At 38.0% G+C, this 22,215-nt stretch overlaps 1 protein-coding gene and 1 long non-coding RNA gene across 3 annotated transcripts; both read right to left on the bottom strand.

Annotated features, from left to right (window-relative positions):
* Positions 1-311: 311 nt before the first annotated feature.
* On the bottom strand, positions 312-16,215 carry LOC129108986 (complement C4-B-like). 2 transcript variants are annotated; one of them, XM_054620885.1, is made up of 41 exons: positions 16,104-16,215; positions 15,707-15,896; positions 15,442-15,616; positions 15,258-15,328; positions 15,080-15,168; positions 14,902-14,984; positions 14,718-14,805; positions 14,330-14,456; positions 14,071-14,212; positions 13,509-13,621; positions 13,262-13,420; positions 12,991-13,158; positions 12,703-12,894; positions 12,374-12,517; positions 12,143-12,266; positions 11,663-11,734; positions 11,339-11,551; positions 11,103-11,217; positions 10,831-10,901; positions 10,598-10,737; positions 10,266-10,481; positions 9,939-9,990; positions 9,743-9,832; positions 9,452-9,658; positions 8,290-8,365; positions 7,955-8,147; positions 7,740-7,838; positions 6,162-6,324; positions 5,545-5,738; positions 5,224-5,382; positions 5,076-5,135; positions 4,911-5,001; positions 4,660-4,828; positions 4,435-4,525; positions 1,869-1,943; positions 1,692-1,794; positions 1,511-1,600; positions 1,277-1,381; positions 1,087-1,170; positions 847-979; positions 312-763 (listed from the first exon to the last, which is right to left on the bottom strand). In XM_054620885.1, the coding sequence occupies exons 1-41, from the start codon at positions 16,166-16,168 to the stop codon at positions 622-624; spliced, it is 5,133 nt and encodes a 1,710-aa protein (XP_054476860.1). In that variant the 5' UTR covers positions 16,169-16,215; the 3' UTR covers positions 312-621. The 2 variants fall into 2 exon arrangements, with proteins under 2 accessions (XP_054476860.1, XP_054476861.1); XM_054620886.1 differs by having other exon boundaries at positions 7,740-7,835.
* A 1,293-nt stretch (positions 16,216-17,508) lies between these two features.
* Positions 17,509-22,214, bottom strand: LOC129109048 (uncharacterized). Its single transcript, XR_008531968.1, has 3 exons — positions 21,508-22,214; positions 17,776-17,834; positions 17,509-17,642 (listed from the first exon to the last, which is right to left on the bottom strand). It is a non-coding gene; the product is annotated as an uncharacterized LOC129109048 (long non-coding RNA).
* Position 22,215: the final 1 nt, after the last annotated feature.

Here is a 22,215-nt window from a genome sequence, read left to right as displayed (position 1 = left end):
TGCTAACTCCAAACCACTCCCCCGTCTCCCTTCTTCCTTACCTTGCAGATGTTAAGTTAGGAGGGGGGTGACTTTGAGGGGGGTTGCATTGAGTACAGAGACCCCTCTCAGAGATTTTACTGCCAGTCAAAGAAAAAAAACCCATAAAAAATAAATATATTCAGCAGAAAAGTTAAATCAAACCAGTACACCAAACTGAATCACACTATATGGAAAGACATACAAAAGCAAAAGTTTGTTTTTTCAGTTGCTGTGTTAAATTCCATTTTGAAAAAAAGTATTATATCAACATATATCACATACAAAGGCACTTGCAAATATTAAGAGGTGTTTTTTATTTAAACACTGGTAGCTGTATTGGACATAAAGAAATGATTAATGGTTACATTGTAAGTGTAGTACATTTTAAAATGATACTACAGTGGAGTCAATCATTCACCTACTATCTAGCAAGCAATGATGTCTCAGTACGTATGTATGTTCTTATTAATGCTTTCATGATTACAAACGGTTTAAAAAAGAGCTCTAAACATCCATGCTGACTGTGCAACCCATGGGAAATAACTGTACTGAGTAACACTAAACAGAAAATGAAAGTTTAATTAAAATGATTTTTCCGTTTCACTGTACGCAGCCATCTATCTTGTACTCATCTGTAAACGCTTTAAACGCTTTGCAGGTATTTTTGTGTGCAGATTTTTTACATTGTTCTTCTGAAGGCTTTCTTTCAACCCAGGTGTTTGACTCCAACAGATACTGAATCCTACAAAAAAGGGACAGAGTTAAGACAATGAGAATCAATCCTTGTAAAAGGATACTTCCATTAATATTATCAGCTATACTTACATTCCATTTGAGTCTGTTGTGGAGCCATCTTTGCCCATGATGAGATACTGTTTTCCCACGTCTAACTGGCCTTTACACTGACGCCTCTTAGCAAACACTCGAATGGAATTCTCATTCACAGGGAAATCTCCATCTGGTAGACAGATGATTGCCATTATATTAATGATAGGTTTTCCAAGCATAAACATTTAAAGGTCAATGCTACAGCATCTCGTACGGCTTGTGTTACACTTTACTTACGTGATCTGAGTACCTCGTTTACATTCATTGTGTACAGCTCAAAGTTACTCTTCATGGAAACATTGAGGACTTCAACCATGTATGCTGAAATAAAACAAAGTGTCACTATATGAACGTATCGATTTGAGATTTTCAAGTTCAAGGTAATTGAACATACTTTTCACCATAATGTCTTTTGTGCAGTACTGACCGTAATCTACTGTAGGGAAGAAGCAAGCATGTTGCAAGCGGTCATTCTTTGTGATTCCCTGACTACTTTCTGATCGGAATGTATTTTGTATTTTATGACAGGGCCCTAAAGAAAAGATGAATATTATTATATATTATTATTATTATTAATTTTAATTATTTATACAAACGTAAAGGGTAACACAACTTTTATTCATGGGTGTTTATTAAAATGGGTCTAAGTGGAATGGCCTACTTTCTGCACATTGGCACACATCCTTTGAGCACAGTTTGGAGACCATCTTGCTTCTTTGGGGGGCGGAGTAGAACACAGTACACTTTCTGTCTGAAAGGAGGCACAAATAGTTAAAAAATTGACCAAAGATGCCCCCTTTGTCCTGATACAAAGTGCGGAAAATATCAAATAAAAAGCTTACCTGGTTCATAGTAATCATAGAACACAGCTGGTGCAGGCTGTAGAAGACCAATTGGTACTCTCTGTTTTGCATCAAAACTAATACATTCCTCTGTTTCAAAGAGCTGGAGTGAGAAAATAAATCTTTTAGTACTGGACATGTAACATCTGTGTGTATGTAAATAGATTTCAGCCTTACCTCATTGAAGTAGAGCAGCACTCTTCCATAGGAGACCTCATAATGGGAAATGTATTGCTCAGGTTTCTCTCGTAGCTACAAAGGGACAAGAATTTAAGATTTAAAATGTTTCTTTTCTCTAATTATGACTAAATATCAACATATATCTTGTTATGTAACGGGTGTGGTAAGGACCCAAAAGCAGTACGACAGACACACGGAGTAGTAGGAAGAAGCTTTATTCCAGGCAGTACATACAACAGGAAACTGGGATGGGATCCACTCACAGGGAGAAACCCAACCAGTGGAGCGCCAAGCCGTCAGGGGAGCAGGCAGACAGAAACTCGAGGAAGCGGAGGCTAAACTCGTGGTCAGGGACAGAAGGCTATGGCGGTTTACCGGGGCAGAGACAAGGCAAGAATCTCGTGGTCGGGGACGGAAGGCTGAGTCGTTTACCGGGGCAGGGGCAAGGCGGAGAAGTCCAAAAAGGAAGGGTCGGTAACGGGAAATCAGTTGGAGGGAAAACGCTGGAAAGTCTGGCATGAATGTGGAGAACGATCTGGCAACAAGTGAGTGAGTGACTGGGGTTTAAATACTGAGGTGAGTAGGTGCAGCAGAATGGGCAGGTGAGTGTGATTGAGCTGATGAGGTGGGTGTGGCTGACAGGTGCACTAAATGAACTGATTAGGTGAGTGAGAGATAGAGTGGCAGGGGAGAAGGGGCAGAACTGTGACATGTTATCCAAACAAAAAACAATGTGGAAAAGCAGCCGATCAACGTTTTAATGGAAGTTATGAGTTGGACTGTTTTCAGTGGTCCGTTCCAGTGACTACCAGGAGTGTCTGCCTATTGCCAAGTAACAAGTCATACCTCACTTTTCACATTATATGTACAGACTTTTGACTTTTTATTGAAGAACCAAATATTTTCTGACACAGTTGCTAATCTTTTGAACTGATTTGAGCTTTGTCTATTGAGAAATGGATGGCACATGATATGAGGTGCCCCAGATAGCCTCTCCAAACTTGCACTGAGGATGACAATGGGTCTCTCTTATTTAACGATTTTGTGCCTCCAAGATTCCTTTCCTCGACTCCTCGCCATGCATCTCAGTCCCATCAATGGGCAAAACGAGCGGAGAAACGAGAAGAGGAGTTGAGGCAACAGGCATGTAACAAATGAAACATCCTCACCTCGGACCGTCACTTTTAGGCTATTTCAATTTAATATGAAGTATGGCACAGCTGTTCAGCTATCCATTGTTTAGTTATACCGCTGTATTTTATGATCTCTGTCATATGAGCATAACAACTTCATGACAACTCAAACTTTGTGTTCAATTTACTACTGATTCAGTTTCTCAACTTAGCATAATGTATCAAGAACGATCGGATATCACAAATATTTATTTAACACAATGGCTATATGCTATAAAGTCTTCCTATATTTTATTGTGTGAGGCACTAGAAATGTTTGTACGAAAAGTACTATACAAATAATGAGTGACATTATTATATATGACTGATTTATATTTATCATACATACACAAACACAGTACTGTCTTTCGAGATGAGAACATGAAATACAGTTAATTAGTGCTGAATTTAAGATAATGTTCTTATTAACATAATAATTGGACATCTTCAGCTGTTTGCACTGTTGAGTTGTATGCAGCCTACATTCAGTATAAAAACACATGTATCGGGTGAATGAGTCCAGACGTGGTTTGAGATCATTACAGCTGAGTCATGCCCATAGACTGTATATAAGAAATGGACATAGTCATCAAGACGTCCCCCATGATTATTGTACTGCCGTTAATAAGTCTTGAGTTCGGCGATTTTGACTTCGCCATCTTGGAATATGGCTGTCGCCTTGTTGTTTTTTTGCAACCAATGAACAGAAGTTACCATATTTGGAATGGGGAGGAGTGACGTAGAGATGCCTGCTCTGGTAGTGGCAGCGGCCTGTCAATCACAGTAAGCCTGCCCGTGTGCATACTCCGCCTTATGGTCTATTTTACTCTAAAAGGGACCATAATTTACTAAATGAACATCATGCTGTATTGAAGAAGACTTGAAACTAGCGATTGAGACCATAAACTCATGTTTACAATGTTCTCTGAGGTAATAAATCAAGTGAGAAATAGTCATTTTCTCATAGACTTCCATAAAATCAGACTTCTTTTTGCAACCAGAGGAGTCGCCCCCTTCTGATGAGTAGAGAGAATGCAAGTTCAAGACACTTCCGCATTGGCTTCACAAGGCAGAACCAGAAGTTGCTGCCTGGTCACGCCTCTTTTGTTTACATGTTCTGAAAACACGTCTGCAAAGGATAAACCTGTGTTTCCTTGCTCATAGCTCATACAGTAAGCCTCTTCAATCCTTGATCATTGCTCCTCGAGACACATTTTAGGAATTGGGATGTCCTTCAAGATGGAGTGCTGCGATCTATTTCAGGGTCACCAGAGGAAGCCAGAGGAGCCAGAGGAGAAGCCAGAGGAGCGAGGAGCAAGGAATGAAGATGGCACAAAATCGGGAAATGAGAAAGACCCAAGGATGAAGAGGAGGTAGAGAGAGGTAATTACCATGTCCAGGTCCTGAGTTTCAGCCTCAAATCCACTTAGAAGTGTGATGTCAGCAATAGCCATTCCTGTGAGATTGCTGTTCAGGCTTCGACTACACACAGGAAAACAATTAAAAATACAAGCTGAGAAAGACACTGATTTATGACTTTTTCACACAAAGCTCATTTCTCATGTCACCTTAGGATTTATAAAGAGTGAATGTGATATGAGTCTTGTTCAACTAACCTGACACAGATTCTGTAGGTGACAGCCTCGTCTGAATTTACGTTGTTATCCAGTTCTCTCCTGTTTCGGGTGCGAGCATCAAACCACTCGATTGCTGATCGTGGCACACGCACATCTTTTTCCTCGTTATAGTAGTCATCGTAGTATTCATAGTTTTTTATGATCTCAGCTAGGGAGACAGAGGTTAATGTAATTGTGTAGCTTTTATTAGATGTCAAGGTTGTGACTTCTTATCAGTGTCAAAATTTCACCGTTGTATTTCACTTTCCCCTCCACTGTGACGCTGATTGACACTTGGTCACAATCGTCCTTGGGGTCCAGCAATTGGTAAGCCTTTACGATCTGCCAAAGAGATGGTGATTTTTGTTGTACATTATGGATCTCTTTCAGCTTACACAGACATTAATCAAACTTACTTTAAGCTTGGTTTCGCCATTTCCTGTCAATTGCACCATAATGGTGTTCCCTGAAAATTTCTGGAACAAAAGATGCAAGAAACGTTATCTAAGAAATAGGTTAAATATATGAGTGTAATAGTGCAATGTAGATGATTCTTTTTGATACCTTAAGGTCCGTTTCCACCTTTTCCTTCCCATTTACCAATGCAAGTTTTACAATGTCTTGCTTTCCTTGGACTGAGAACTCTGCTATTAGATTTACTTCAGATCTGGCGAACCTCTTTAGCTCATACTCTGCCAGGGCTTCCAAGGCCATGATGGTATCCTGGGCATAGTAATAAAACATTAATAACATGTTTACCATCTGCACTTTAGACAGTAAATCTGGTCTAAACTGTATGATGTGGGACCACTGGGATAAAGGGTCTAGGTCCAAAGAAAGAGATTATTAAGGTTCAAACTATTCACGATGTAGCATCCCAATCACCTGTGTTGATCTGTAGCCTCCAAAATAGTTTTCTTGGGAGGTCAACCAGCAGGCTGCTTGGTCTGCCCACTTGGTATGCCCAAGTTCCACTGCCGCTAGGAGGGCATAGGCTGTAGTCTCTATTGTGATGGCTTCTACATGCGCTTGATGCTGTGGGTTTGCATTCGCTGTCCACAGATAACAGCCATTTGTCCCTGATAATTAGCAAGTAAAAATTACAGCAATTATAAATCAATAGCAATTTGTGATACACATTTTGGTTGTCTCTTATTGTTGGGCGACATGTTAAAATGAGAGAATATAAATTGATGAACTGACAATTGCTCTGCCACATACTGTTAACAACATAAAATCACTTGAATATCTCTCGTTTTTTTAGGCATTGCTGTCAATCAATTAGAAGGCTTGCTTTATGGCAACATTTAATATTGACATGTTTTTTGCATCAATGCAATGAAATACTTTGCCTTGCTAGGCAGTTAATTTACTGGGTTTACTAAAAATAGTCAATTTCTTAATTTATTATACTCAACTGGGTAAACTGATTGTTTCATTATATATAACTCAAAGGGGAATTATATATTTAATCCATATCGCCCACGCCTGATTGAACATGCCTTCAGTAGCCAGTGTTTGAAGTTTTGTCCAGGCAGATGAATGATCTCTTCCCTTTGGCAGGCAAACTGCGAGGCAGTAGACTGTAATGGCAACAGCATAGGGATGCTGAAGCTCCTCAAGGTGCGACAGGAGATATGTTGTTGATCTGGCAATGCTTGCTTCCTGGTAGAAAGTAGCATGAGGGCAGTCAATGTTATTTTGCATCTCATTTTTTTTGCAAATTAGGCATTGACTACAGTCCATTAAAGTAGATTAATAGTAACAAGGCTAACAGTCGACAGACACACTAGCAGATCTATGAGGCCACAGGTACAGCAGTGCTTTGAGCTAAAGGATAACGTCAGCATGACAACATGCTCAGAGTGCATTTTATCATCTTATTTTAGCTTGTTAGTATGCTAACATTAGGTGATTTGCACATAGAACAACTGAGGCTGCTGGGAATGGCGTACGCTTTGCAGTATTTGTTTGAGGGTTAATCAATGTAAATATCGTCAAGAATAAATGAGATCCACATGGCAGCACTTCTATCACTTCTTTTCCATCTGCAAAAGTTTCACCTGCACACTTGCGACACTTTACCTGCTCGCTCACAAGTGGTCACCATTCTATCACTCGATTTAATTGGTGACAATCCTTGTCTTTGGATTGGCTAGACATCACTTCCCACAGAGTGACTAGGGGGTGGTATAAAGGTGGTTAGCAATCTGCCTCTTAACACTACTCCACTACATCTCAGAGGTAAATATTCTATTTTTTACTCCACTACATTAACCCGAAAGCTTTAGTTAATGTTTCAGTGTGTACAGGCTGATGAAATACAAAGCATGTTAATATTGTGTTTCACAGATTGAAATTCACTCCATCATTCATACAATGTTTGTTTGCTCGTCAAACCTCCAGTGACAAACAGCAGAAACTCTTTTATCTTAATTGTTTAGAACATGATGTGATCATATTTAATCATACTGTTGTGTTTACAGAAATTAACAGAGAAAAATAAAGTTTTATATACCATGAACAAGAATTTGGACCCGGTCAAGGGTAGGAACCACTGTATGTACATTAAATGTCAGGTGAAAAGTAACAACAGCTCTCACACAAATTTAGTGGAGGAAAAAGTACAATATTTACCTCTGAGATGTAGTGCTTAGGGGTGGATTGCAAATCCCCTTTTTACCGCCACCTTGCTACTGTGTCGGGAGTGAAATCCTGCCTATCTAGTGATAGAATGGTGACAGGTTCTACCAACTTGGTGTCAAAACCTAAAACCACTCGCTAGCGATCAGGTCAAGTTTCATGACCAAGCAGGTAAAAGTGCGTTCCTCACACTCAAAGCATGTATTTTTGTATGTAGATTTGCGCTAGAGCAGAAAGTCAAGGGATCACCGATGTCATGAGGATGCATCCTCTGGGATAAATAAATGTCTTTACAAAAGTGTATCATAATCTATTGGATCTCAATATTTATATATTTTAGACTGGACCAATGTGGTGGACCATCCCAAAAGCCCCAAAACACAGCAAGCATGGCTAAAAACAGTCACCAAGGGCAATATGTCGTTCTATTAACTCACCGCATTACTTCTCAATTCGGAGTGCAGGAATTGAAGCGACCGGTGCAGTGCAAGAATTATGAACGATGTCATAGATGCATCATGGTCTTTGCCTTTCTGCTTTGAACAAACAGAGATTATTATTGCTTTCAAAATCAAATTCTGTTAAGTTTGTTGACAAATCTAATATTGTTCTATGTATATGCATGTTTTAACATGAATGCAGTAGAGGTTACCAGAACTCCTCTGTGTAGTACTGGATGTCGGTCAACGAATGACCCATCAGTCTTCGGTACTGAGAGCAAGTAACTGACTGAGTGCCTGATCTGTTGTTCTGGTGCAACCCTAACCGTTCTGCCCTGCTGTCCAAAAGCCGCTGTCTGACGCTCCGCCACCAGCGATAGCACTTTCACTGTTAGGGCTGTCACCCTAAAGACATGAGAATGAAAAATCCAGGATAAAGGCGATAAATTATTTATAATTTGATATTAATTGGAAATGGATAAAGTTGATTTACGATGTGAGACATTGAAAGAAAAAACCATGACAGTAGCATAAAACATATACTCACCAATTACTAGATTTCACTGAAGACCATGGTCCATAAGAACCGTTGGGTTTCTTGTATGATAAAATCCTCATATAACCTGACAAAGAAAGTGTTAAAAAAAGAAAAAATATATGACGTTGTTTGTTAGTGGCCTAACGTGAAACAAGAATACAATCTAGAGGCCGAGGTGTCACTATTGATTCCCAAAAGAATGTTCCCCATATAATACATGTTAAGTCAGTTTTTCTTTGCAATGTGTCTCAATTTTAATTCCCAACAAAATGCACACGCCTCCACCACTTGAACAAATCATCCATTCCTTTGTCTGTTTCAGTTGGGTGTTCTGTTGCTAATAGCAACCACTACTGGCAACCACTGACATTGTTGCATCCACCATATTGTCATGTTGATAGGCATCTTTCATCTAGCTATACTCCTCAAATTACCTTGTTATTTTTCTTTACATTTATTTGTTTGGGATTTAGTAGAATTTAGTTTTGCTATAGTCAGCTTACTGCTTACCAAGCTAGCTATACTAGTTATCTGGACTGGAGCTAATTTGTTGCTAATGTAGGGACAATGGTAACTCTTACTTTTGCTCTTCTAAAAAAAACCATAGAATTATTAAAAACTCTGCTGCAGGACTCACCAGCATTTCCATATTACCTCAGTGTTGACTTTCCTCCAACGACTTGTGCAGCGCCATGGCAGCTTTGCTTTGCGTCAAGAAAAGCCTCGGCAAGCTCTAAACTTTGGATTTAGCAGGCCACTCTTTTATATGTAGCCTACTTTTGGAGGTACATTTTCTCTTTCAGGACTTAAAGGATGAAATATGGAAGCTTTATATTTGAATAGTGCCACTCTGTTGTGTTGTGATGGGTAGATCTTTTAACTCTGAGGGACCCACATAGACGCTTTTTTGATCTTTAGGGGGAGATTGCAGGTCGACAGAATGCTACATAGAAATTGTGTACATAATCTCTGAGCTGGGAACCTGAAGATTGATTTGTGATGCAGCTCAGCAGTGTGTCATGTTGCTCTACTCATGTATGAGAAATATATGAACAATCAACATAAACTTACATTGAGGTCCTTGAAGACAGGATTTAAGTTTTGGCTCAAAATTTGTCCTCTTCACTCTAAACTTTTTGTGAAAGGCACTACACACTTGACAACTTCCTACCTGTCTCGATTTTATCAAGGGCATCATCTCTGGTACCAGCAGGCAGGTTGAACCATTGATCACTCAAGTCAAGGTAGCGGAGGGCTGACAATGTAGGGGCTAGCCCTACCATTGTCTGTTCTAAACATCCTATAGGCAATACGATCAGTCCAGCAACCTTCTCAGGAGAGAGAAGGTTCTTTGCATGTGACCTGCCAAATCCATCCCCTGTCAGATAAGAACATTGAAATGGTAAGACACTGTCATTAACAAAGGTCTGTGAATCGTATGTCTTTGTCTAACAGTACATACCTTCCACTGAAATGAAAATATTGGAGGTGGAGTCGGGGACTATGTTATCTGGTAAAAGTCCGCTAATATTAAAAGTTTTTGAGATTCTCCCTATTAAGATAGAGAGACATACATTGATTAAAGTAAGTGTAAGATGTGAATAATAAAAATAACGACTGCCAAGCAAGTATCAATAAGAAATGCTGAAACAACTCACCATCTAATTTAATCACGTGGGTTTCTTGTTCTCTCTTTTCTAGTCCTTCTGTCTGCATCAAAATAGAGAGCTGATTACTGTGTGTCCCTTGCCTTACACTTGAAAGTATGCAAATGAAAACCGCATGTTGATTTAACATTACTAATAAACAAATATGCTCATTAGTTAATATTGTAATGCATACTCATAATCAATTAAGGCAGAAAGCCTTTAACACACAAGCAAATCAAACAATATGTCATATATGTGTCCATATTTATTTAGTCAGGTAGGCAGCTATTACAAAATTGTTTTGCATGGAAGTCAAGTAATGTCTTTGTCACTCACCAACACATTCAAAGTCTTTTCAATTGCATCTATTCCCATCTCATTCTCTATGTCATAGAGACGTATCTTGATGGGTATTAAGCCGGTTACCATGGGGACAGCAGAAAAGGAGACAAACTGGGAAGACTCCTTCTCCACAGTAATGTTCACAAAAGCTGTACTGGTAGCTGAGCCGGGGGAGCAAAGGCCTTCAGTTTGTTCCATATGAACTGCTACCTATAAAAATGCAGGTGTCCACACAGAATAATTACACAAATAATTGAATTTAAATTTGTACAATAGGTGGTTGGTGTGTTTAGTGCCACTTAATATCAGCATTAGTTTATTTCTACCTTTAGGATGTTATCGCCATAGTTGTAGATAACAGGCGAAATCGATAGTTGCTCATGTTTCTTCACTGAGTAAGGCAGTCGCAGAGAAACAAACGCCCTCTTAAATGCTCTGACCTCCGTAGGCTTAACTACACAGAAACCTGAATAAAACATAGTGTAGGTGAATTGCAGTTATTAATGAGAAATCCCTCAAAATATCCAAAAGCAATTGTGGAGAGGGATGCAGTTACTACCAGAGGCTGCAGATAAAGTGACGACCTGAATCTCCCATGTGGTGATGGAATCAGGTAGAGTCAAAGGATACCTAAGGGGTTTCAGTTAAGATAAAATTAAACAACTGATTGTAAAAAGCATCGGACAAATGTTTTTGTTAACTTGTTGTTTAAACTGTAGACTTAGGGTAATTCATTTAACTAAATGTAGTAGCAAAGGTTTTAACATCTGTAACTAGACACTGTATTTCACCAGAAAAGAAAATATTACATAAAAACTGTCCACCTCTTACGTTTGTTTCCCATTGACATCAAATTCTGTGAATGCAAAGCTTGGGGGAAAAAATCGTCGAATGTACTGAGCAGCAGGGTCCCCGAAGAATTGATCAATGTCAGTTAGGTCTGCAGCTAAAAATGAGAAAATTAGACATTTGTAATTACACTCTTTGATAATCGTGACACAGGTCTTAAGTGCTATTTAAGACGGTGTGTAAAGTATTTAATGTTCACATGACAGTTCTTATCTCACTCCTGCCAAGTCCTTTCTGGGCGTCCTCTTGTATCCTTTTTTGTCTCAGACGCTCTCCTTCAAGGCAGCATAATAAAAAAGCATCTGCACATGCAGTATTTTCCTCCACCAGAGAGACTCTCTTCACTCTTTCCTGACAGGTTCGTCTCATAGGGATGAGAGAAAACCCGCGAAGACAACAATCTTGCAATTGTTCATTGGAAAAGTTTGATTCTGAAAGTGACATAATAAGAAAAAGAAATGTCCTGTCTTTAAAGCATATCCTTTGAAGAAGTATCTTACATTAGATCACACCAGAGTCAAAATGCCAGAATGTTGTCTTACTTAAGGTCAACATTTCCTGTTGAAGGTCCACTGCACGCCTTTGTCGTGCAGCTTGTGAACGACAGCCAACGTCTGGAAAAGTAGTAAAACAGCCTTAAATTCAGCATGTGATAAGTAAGTGGAAAGCCGCTGCATTATAATCACTACTTTTTACTCTTACTCAACATTCTATCCTACCAACTGCAGTCGTATTTACTATAAGTTTTACTTAGTTTTATATGAATCTGAAACCAACTACATGGCAAAAAACATGTCCTTTGCAATACTCACACTGAAATAGCCTACGTCTATTATCTAAAGCTTAGGATATATTAGAGTATGTGAGCGTGTTAATTTAATGCACTGTAAACTTGACACCATCTTTAATGAATCTAGACAAATACAATATACTGTATAACACAATTTACACTAGATGCATAATGCAGTCGTCCTCTTAACATTTTAAAGGATTTAAGTGAATGAAATCTTATTCTGTCATACACTTTTTCCAATTTGCCTGGGACTGAGATACAAATGACAGGCCAGCATCTGTTAGTACAGATGCAGGGTCAGATCCTCCGCTGTATGAGCAACCAAGGTCATATGACTGCATAGAGGAAAACACCTGAAAAGTAGGAAGAAGATCTTGAATTTACTGTATCATAATATATGGATTGAATTAAATAACCTCATTGTGTTGTAAGAGAGAGAGAGTACGTGTTAAGGTTTTACCTGTTTGGCTGTGAGTTTATTATCTGCATTGAGAGCGTAGATGGCCTTATCTACAGCCAGCAAAGCCACTCTGGCTTTCTGACCATATAAATCAAATTCTAGCTCAGACTGTTCTCCAGGTATGGACGGTCCTTTTTGTTCTACCTAAATATACAGACGTAACCACAAAGGCTGAGTTCAGTAGTTGAAACTAAATTATACAGAAATATATTTTCTGTTGACAAAGAATGATAATGATAATGATAAAACACTAACCAAAGCAGTGTTTGTTACATACAAACACAATAAACAGAAGTCAGTCTGCACTCGTATCTGTTCTGTTTACTCACCTTGACTTTTATCTCACATTCATCCCTGACATCTACCCACACCGAGTCCGCAATGATGTCACCATGCTCGTTGTAGTAGTAGCCAATCAGACGGAAGGATGGCACCATATCAGATGTTATTTGCAGGTTGTCTTTGACTGAAGTACCCAATACGAGAGAGCCCTGTTTTATTAGGATCCCCCGGCTTAAGACCTACAACATAGTCAATTTGAATTTTTTAAGATAAAAGAAACTGTTGCTTCTCTTCATCAAATCAGACCATGTTGTATTCACTCAGTTATGTCTCACCATGTAGTATATAAACCCTTGTTTTTGGCCACTGATGGTGTTGTAAGTTACTGTTAGTAACTCGTCCACAGAGTACATCTTGTTGGTAAAACTTATGTAAAGGTAGCTGTTACTTGGAGATGAAGCAGGCTGAATTACTTTCCTTTGTAGCTGGCCATCTGCAGACACCTAATGAAGTCAGGGTGTTACAGAACAGTTAAAATGAACTGAAGGAAAATCCAGTGGTTTATCCATTTGAAATATATCGTGTTAGTCGTTTAGGTGTACTAACTTCAACAATCATCTGAGCTTCAGTTCGAATATTAAAGACAGGAAACACCGCCCCCTCTTGGTTGGTTGTGCCTTGCCAAGATTCCTCTGAAGAAGTTGGTACATCAATCTTTACTGGCACACCAGCTGCTGGGGACCCATTTGGGAGACGCACGATAACCTATAATGACAACAAACAACATTTTTCCACACAAAACATCACAGTCATGTACAGAGCCGTGTACCCATTTGTTAGTTTTAATGCATACCACCACATCAAGCGGATATCCAGGAAGGAAATATGAGCGAGTTCGAGAGAGATCCATGGTGTATTTTTGGGAGATAATAGGAAGGTAAACTTCTGCCTCTTGTATTTCACCACCTAGGTCATAGAATGCAGATATCAGATGTAATAAAAAATCACAATAATCTTCCCAGTATCCTCCTCTTCTTCGTATTCTTCTTATACCCTCTCAAATACTATATGGTACATCTTAAGGTGTTTGTCCTTTAATTTTGTGATGAATTATCATTATCTTTATAGTTATTATTACTGTAACGATTTGTATCCTTATTATTATTATTAGTAGTAGCAGTGATAGAATTGTTGTTATTATTATCATTATTAGAATCAAATACTGATTTTTTAGTGACAGTACTTTCTAATATTTGCATAACAAGAAACAGAAACAGTTTCCCAGACATTTAACATGAGTAAACATCATACTTTACTTTGCAGATTACATGCTGCTGTATACTTAACACCAAATATTGTGAACATATCATTGCTGATTTAAACATTGGTTTATAGTGTGACAGAGTATCCTTTACTTTGTATGTTGGTAACAAATACTCTCAAGTAGAGTTGTGCTCCACTCTGCTGTAACTCTGAGAGGTTTTTGTTCTGCTGTTTTTGGAGGCGCTCATTTAAGTCTGCAATCTGGAGAGAAGCTTCTGCAGCTCCATCGTTGACCTGCAAGAAATAGCATACATTGTTGATGGTCAAGTATTTTAAGAGATGCAACATTTTACCAGATTATCTGAACTCAGATCTTGAAATGAAATTTTGTATAGATATCTGTTTCCTCACCGAACCAGTTAACTCCAGTCCTTTGATAAACTCAGGTTTCATTTTCTGGCCATTGGCTTTAATTTTTTTTTTCACCACTCCAAATTGGCAGTGGTAAGCCCCTTTAACTTTCTCGCCATGTGAATACCTAGAGAGAAAGTTAAGAAAAATAGAGAGTCTGAAAATGTAACTTACCTTTAAGGTAAAGTTTTAAAGCAGCCAAAAGATTATAACATCCGCCTGTATTGTAAAATATTTTGAAAAGAATTAAGCTTTACTTCTAGTCAAAACATTGCTTTTTTCGCTTCTTTTAGCTAATTTGGGGGTTTTATGATAAATTGATAAATGTTGTTTTAACATGAAAACTTGGTAGTAAAGTAGGTTCAATGGGAAATTAATCAACACTTACCTTGCTAAGATGGAGAAGTCGAACTGTTCTGCCTCCAACAAAATATAGCTCTGCTCCATTGCAATGTTCACCTCAAAACTCGGTAAAACTGTGTAACAATAAAAACATTTTTGAGAGGGGCTAGATATTATCTGTTAATTTAAAACAAGAAGTAACATGTTTAAATTGAATTAACATAGTTTACCAAATTTCTGGACTTTGAACTCTCGGGAAGCAGCATTTGCTTCATCATCGTCATAGTGAGCTGTAATCTTCCATGTTCCCATTCTTTGTAAACAATACATACATGAGTTATTACAGTATATCGAAGTTGGTTTTGCTGTTTAGTAAGAAGCAGTTTTTGTAAATCTGTGTAAACATACTTTGACACATCAGGTATGGGGAATGTACTTTGGAATATTCCTCCCTTGGCAGTCTTTAGGGACTTCATTACTCTATTTCCATCAGCATTCTGTAATTAAATTATAAAAGAATGAATCATGAAATGAAACAATGAAAATCAATCTTGCAGACCTGCAAAATTCCTCTTAGTTTACTCACATATACTTCTATCTGGAACACTTCTTCATGAGGCCTCAATGTGTGGTCAAGAGTGAAAACCCTGTACCCAACTAGAAGATGAATCATCTTAATGAAATGGCTTTAAAAACAATTAGTTAATTCTTTTTGGAGCATAATTTTACATTGTTTTACCTTTCCTCAGATTTGTTCACTTTTGTTTTACCTTTCTGTGTTGGGTTGTAGATAGGCTGATCAGTCTGAATGAAGATATAGCCCCTGTGTTTTGACACCAGAACTCTTGTTTTCTTCCTGATACCGAAGGAAGGGCTCTCTGCCACCAGCAGAAGGTAGCGCAGTTTCAAATGTCGAGGAAATCTTGACATAATGTCCCTGTCTATCTGTAAAGATGCACATTAGAACTGTGTCAATGACATCTTAGTCCCTTCTAAATTGTTTGCTTTTTGGATGAGTGGGGAAGTTTCTCATACCATGAGCTCAACTGTTTTGATCTCCCCTTCCGTAGTACACTGAGTGGTTTTCCTCCCAGACACAAGAGTATTGGTAGTCTCATGCTCCAGGTAAAGAGTCACAGGATTATTAAGATAAGAGTTTCCCATCTGGACAAACACTTTCTCATTAACACCCAAATGAAACACATTGGGGGCTGAGATGAAGAATCTGCACAAAAGGGGAAACATACTGTATCATTCATTGCTGTAGTTTGCATTCATAGACTTCTATGCCTATGAAGAGAAACATCTGCGATGCTGCATATTTTGTTAGACCTAGTACATTATAACAAAACGCTAAAAATGTAACATCATGCTAAAAACACATTTTAAATATTATAATGATATCAAATCTTGAAGCTATTTCTACATTTACCCGTTGCTCGCTGAACACTCCATAGTCAAGATCAGGAACAGTATGGAAAAGATGTAGCACTCCATTGTGCAGCTTCTATTCCTTTGCCTGCTCTGACACAGGCTTTTGGTTAACTGGGGTTTTGTTGTTCATCCACCCCTGTATTTCTCAATCGTTGGATCTCTCAATGCCCTCCCAGTTTTTCTTTTTCCTTTTTATTTCTAAGATAACTTGGAAAGAAGTATCATTCCTCAGATTGCTGTTTCATGTATCACATGATAACTGGCGATACATAAACTGAGAAAATCATCATACTTTCAGATATAACATGTACATTAATGTGTACAGATGTGTGACATACTTGTTGTTTCAAATTTATAGTGTGCAAATTTATACATGCATGAAAGTATGAGATTTATCATAAGTATCTAAAATATGAGGTTAACAATATGCATCAGATCATAGTGGTATGCCAGATGCTTTTCAGACTGCAACATGTTTGATTTATATAAAAGTCAGTTTTAAATCCCTGCTTGGCTTGCAGCATGGAAAGTGTTTGTTTCTGTCACAATGTGTACCCATTCCCTCATTGGTTAGTTAAATCAGCCTGATTTCCCCCAAATCATGTGATTTACAAGAAATCATGTTTGGGCTCTTTGGGTTTGGGAAGAGTGAGCACTGTTTACTGTTTGAGAAATGATTTGCAAAGTAGAGCTTGAGTATATCTGTAAACTTCCTGAATACAACTTTTTTTTCAGTTTGGTAAACCAGATTTTTAGTGTATCGCTTCAGTAGTTAAAAGAGCCTCTTATTTAACACATAAATGTCCTGTGTAGTTTATTTTTAACTTTACAATTACATGTGTGTATTTATCAATGAACTGATGAATTAGTTCTGGTTGGCTGGAACCGAACATTTTCATGACGACACAGACTATTACCAGGTTGTGATCTTGCAATGAACAAATATATGCAGAGACGAGGTCAGACACTTTATTTTTCTCCACATGAACAAATTAATGAAAATGCAATTAACAGTTATAAAAACAATGACTAATCATTTTCTTTCAAGTGTAGCAGGATACATTGAGCATCTCGTGAATAAACACAGTGATTGGACAGAGAATTACATTTTTCTCTTTTTTTTCAAATTCACATTTAACAGTCATCAAATATCATATGAATACATCAGATTTGCAGGTCTTCACTGATATTCCACTTTATACTCTTGTGTAAATGTTAACATCGTCAAACATCCAGCTCAAGATTTGTAGATGAATTTAAGCTCCAGAGGTACTGATCCCAGAGTCTCTCTATGCAACCAATAGTAGGTTTTCAACACTCTTCATTGCATTCATTTAAAACGTTTTGAATTGCATTTTCAGAATATCCTCTATGTGTTTCAGATTAAATAATACATAGTTCACAATCACCATGAAGCTTAAGCTAGTCTCAAAGAACTGGAAATAACTGGCTCATGTAAAGTTACAATCAAGCTAATACACTTAAATTGTACACATAAACACAGCTGTACACATAAAGAAGTGGGTACATCATGGCCCTGTAAAATCCAAAGAAATATTATGGATTGCATTAGGATGTGAAGAAATTTCAACAGACATCAAATTGGAGGATATTAGTTCATTCATTCAAATAGTTACCCCTCTGATACCATAATGAAAAAAATGACTCACCTTAGTAATGACTCTGTGCTTGGCTTTATCTCTTTCTTTGTGTTTTTCCCTCCATCTGGCTGGAAAAGTTAACAAAAATAGCAGTATATGATTCGGGAGGAAAGAGGTGAGAGAAAGGACCGCCACTAGAAAGGAGGAGAGTGATAGAGTCTGCTCCTACTTAAGGACCCCCTCCCCCCCTTCCTCCACGCCTAGTGGTCCCACTCTCTCAAACACCATGAAAACATTTGTATTGGACCAAAAAGAGTGGCATTTTTACAGATTTGAGCATCAAACATGATCAAAAACTCTCTTGTTTTTCTGTTATTTTCCCTTTTTTGGAATGTTTTTGTTATGTCTCTATACATTTTGCTGGTAGATTTAACAATTGAACCTCAGTAATTCAATGAGTTTTGGTTACCATAAGAATAATAAATCATTTTGACTGCAACTTTTTGTGTTTCTTATGTAATCATACTTTAAGTCATCATACTGAAATTGAAGTGTTACTCTGAAACTGTATGAAGTACATGTTGGGGCATTTTTTTCTTTGTTCTTTCATGTAGTGTAACACAAAAATAGCTTTGAATAGCTGATGACAGTAAATCCAGTGTCTGCTGTATGTAACCAGACATTTACACCTAGACACAGCTTTGATTGAATAAAGCCCTGGTCTGAGAATCATGATTCAGCTGGAATACATAGCATAACACTACAGGTATTCAGTGCAGACTCTGGGGGGCAGGAACCTCAAGCTATATGAATTGGCTGTTTGTTGGAGGTAATGAGATGTAACTACGTGGGAGTTATGTAAGTGACCAAGTATCCACCAGATTTAAGCAATGCCCTGTGAAGGCTCTGAATCTCTGGCCAAATGGCCACCCACCATCCCACCTTTTGTAAACCACATGAAGACGAGTATATCAAGGGCCTGGAGCAAACAGGGCATAAGTCACATTTTCCTTATTTTACAGGAGCGAATCATTGGAGCTTTTTATTGTAAGATAAATTGACATAGATTAAGATTCACTTATTTCATAAACAAGTAATTTAGTTAATTCCAAATTTGTTTATGTTTTTTTGTATGAGCTGCTCTTGTGAAGTCCTTCTGCTACAGACTGCACTCAGTTTATTCAACCAATACAGGCCATAATTAATCAAAAGATTAATCTCAAATAAACAGTGTAAATGAAATATCCAATGAAGAGTTATAGTGGTAACAGACAAAAGCATCCAGTACAGCAACTTCTAACATCACTCATGTTTTAAGAGGGCCATGCCTTTAAGAATACGAAGTGCTTATTGAGATAAACACATTGAAGATGCTACACAGTAATGATGGTTACTCACCCTGCATTAGTAATGTGTAGCTAGTGTATTGTTTACAGCCCGCTGCCCGTTTTTTAATATGCGGTGTGATAATAAATAAATTACCAATAATATGGCTTGAGCATATTTCTAATAAAATCAACACAACAGCCCATCAATAAATTACTGTAATGACAAAACTGTTTAGTAGCGTTTATGTAGTTATTGTGATAGAAAATGTATATTGCACATGGGATTTTCTGGTCGAGGCACACTGATTTTCTTGCAATATAACTGTTTGAAAACACATTTACTATTGTTTGGCCTATGACTCCTTGTTTCTTATTGTGGCCTTATATATAAGGCAATCAAAATAGTTAGTCCACCCGGGTCTAATCTATACATGATGAAATACATTAAACCATCAAATTGCAAAACCATTTTGCATAACAGCTTTGGCTGTGGCTTATGCTGAAGAAAACACACTCTCATGGTCTATAACTGTGACATGTACTCGCTCTATATATGTTACAGTGTGTTTGTATGTAAGAACCCTCACACTAAAAAATATATTTACCTGTAGATATTTTAGTTGCAAATGCATTGAGCTGGCACATTTTTATTACAGACAACTAACCTTCGGTACATTACTGCAGCATGGCAATTTAGTAGACAATAAAGTGGTGAATAACATGGCAAAAGTTTGATCGGTGGGGGATTAATCGGTTTGTGGATGTAATTAGAATAGGAAGGTGACAAAGAGTGACATACTGGAAGCATAGAGTGATGCACATCTGGCCATACCAAGGAAACTGCTGCAGATAAACTAACTAAACACTAACTGCTTTGTATGCAAACGCATGGTACACCTCTCATCCAGATGATTAGCCTTGCATGCATGCAATCACATACGTACATGTGACATTGTCTGTGTCTGTTTATTACTTACATTTGGGGCTGATTTCAGGAGAAAAACAGGCTACTTCTGATCCTGAAGTGTCACTTCATTAACATCAGGCGATTGCTTCTCTAGCATGGGCCTTTTTCACAGTGGACATTTTGAATGTCATAGTAAGAAAAGCAGTAGTGTTGCTAGTAACATAAATGATTTTCAAGGGTTGACGTAAATCATGACTGAGTCACAGTGAGCTAGCATGCACAATACTAAGACCCTGAGGCTGAAGCAGCTAAATGGAATTCAGCCATCATTCATTGTATTATTTACAACTGTGCTTTTTGTACTGTGACATGTCAGATGTACTCTGTGAAAAAGGCCTATCCAAATAAGACCAAGTCACCTTGATACTGAGATCAAACAGTAATTGTTACTGAAGTGTGGACTCCTGAGTGGGTGCTTCCATCTGCTGGCAGCCTCCAGAAACAGCTCCGCCCTCACTCAACTCCTTTCTGCACCTTAGACCACCCTCAAACCACTGACCCTGTGATGACCTTTGGAAAAATGGCTCAAAACACACCTGCAACAACTACTGCACACCTAACCAAATACACTTGGTTGCGCAAGCACATTTCACAATTCCCCAGGCAATTTCCCAGTTGATGCTCAAGCATATTTTGTGTGTCAGAGTAGGTGAGCCTGTACTCGTGGAATATGTGTCTTTACAGTAAATCCACAAATCAAAAGTATAAAACAAAAAATTGATTATTCACACACCTTTGTCAATCTGTTTTTTGGAGAGAATATGTTAATCTCGCTGTGCTGAAAAACAGCCTAAACAATAACTGCAACTACTGTTAATTTATTGTGACTAATGAAAAGCACCAGTCTGCACTGCTTAGTCATGTCAAGCTATTGATTGATTTGAGAAAGCTACAGTAAAAAGAAGAGCACCTTTTCCACTTTAATGTGCTGTTACTGTTGGCTACCGACAGGGCACGAAAGTAGTCCCAAGATGAGAATGTGTGATGCTGAAGTCTGCGTATTTATTTACCCTTTATTGATTCAAATTTAATGAAATGTCTAATGGCAAAGGCTGAAACAGTGCAGGCATTGATCTGGCTGTGATTGAAGTGATGGTCAGTACTCCCGTGTTGCTTACTTTGGACCCGGCCTCAGAGATTAGAATAACATAAGCACATAAACCCTTGCTTGTTCCTCGCCTTTCCACCCATGCCTCCCTCCTACTCTTGCTGCACTGCTCCCTCCCACTACCCCTCGTTTTCTACCATAACCTCACTCTATATCACTCAACATATATTATATAATTGCATTCTTCTGCAGCAGGTTTCTAAGTGGAGCAAATTTGAGAAGAGGACTGTTAGCTCTCTAGGGCTAATGAAGAGCTTTTATCTTTATGCGGTGATGATTGATCCACATACTGTCACTGTGTCACTCCACCAGTCTCTTGGGCAGTCTGTTATGCCACTTTATGTGTAGTCACTGTGCTGCTAACCCCAAACCACTCCCCCGTCTCCCTTCTTCCTTACCTTGCAGATGTTAAATTAGGAGAGGGGTGACTTTGAGGGGGGTTGCATTGAGTACAGAGACCCCTCTCAGAGATTTTACTGCCAGTCAAAGAAAAAAAAAACATACAAAATAAATATATTCAGCAGAAAAGTTCAATCAAACCAGAACACCAAACTGAATCACACTATTTGGAAAGACATAAAAGAGCAAAAGTTTGTTTTTTCAGTTGCTGTGTTGAATTCCATTTTGGATAAAATAGGTATATCAACATATATCACATACAAAGGCACTTGCAAACATTAAGAGGTGTTTTTTTTATTTAAACACTGGTAGCTGTATTGGACATAAAGACATGATTAAAGGTTACATTGTAAGTGTAGTACATTTTAAAATGATACTATAGTGGAGTCAATCATTCACCTACTATCTAGCAAGCAATGACGCAATTATAGTTATAATAGTTTTTCTGTCTGTACATATCATGTTTCAGTTATTGTGGATTCTTTACTGTTTTTATTGTTTTTGTTGCTTATTCATAATACTTTTTTTTCATTTTCTTTTATCTTGTTTTTCTTTTACTATGTCTCTTGTTTGCACTATAACCTCTGCTGCTGTAATCCGATAAATGTCCCCGCTGCGGGACAAATAAAGGATTATCTTATTTTATCTAATCTTATCTTATCTTATCTTATCTTATCTTATCTTATCTTATGTCTCAGTACGTATGT

The sequence above is a fragment of the Anoplopoma fimbria genome, chromosome 20 (assembly GCF_027596085.1).
Source record: "Anoplopoma fimbria isolate UVic2021 breed Golden Eagle Sablefish chromosome 20, Afim_UVic_2022, whole genome shotgun sequence".
In the NCBI taxonomy this organism is placed as follows: domain Eukaryota; kingdom Metazoa; phylum Chordata; class Actinopteri; order Perciformes; family Anoplopomatidae; genus Anoplopoma; species Anoplopoma fimbria.
This window is presented reverse-complemented; position numbering and strand designations above follow the sequence as displayed.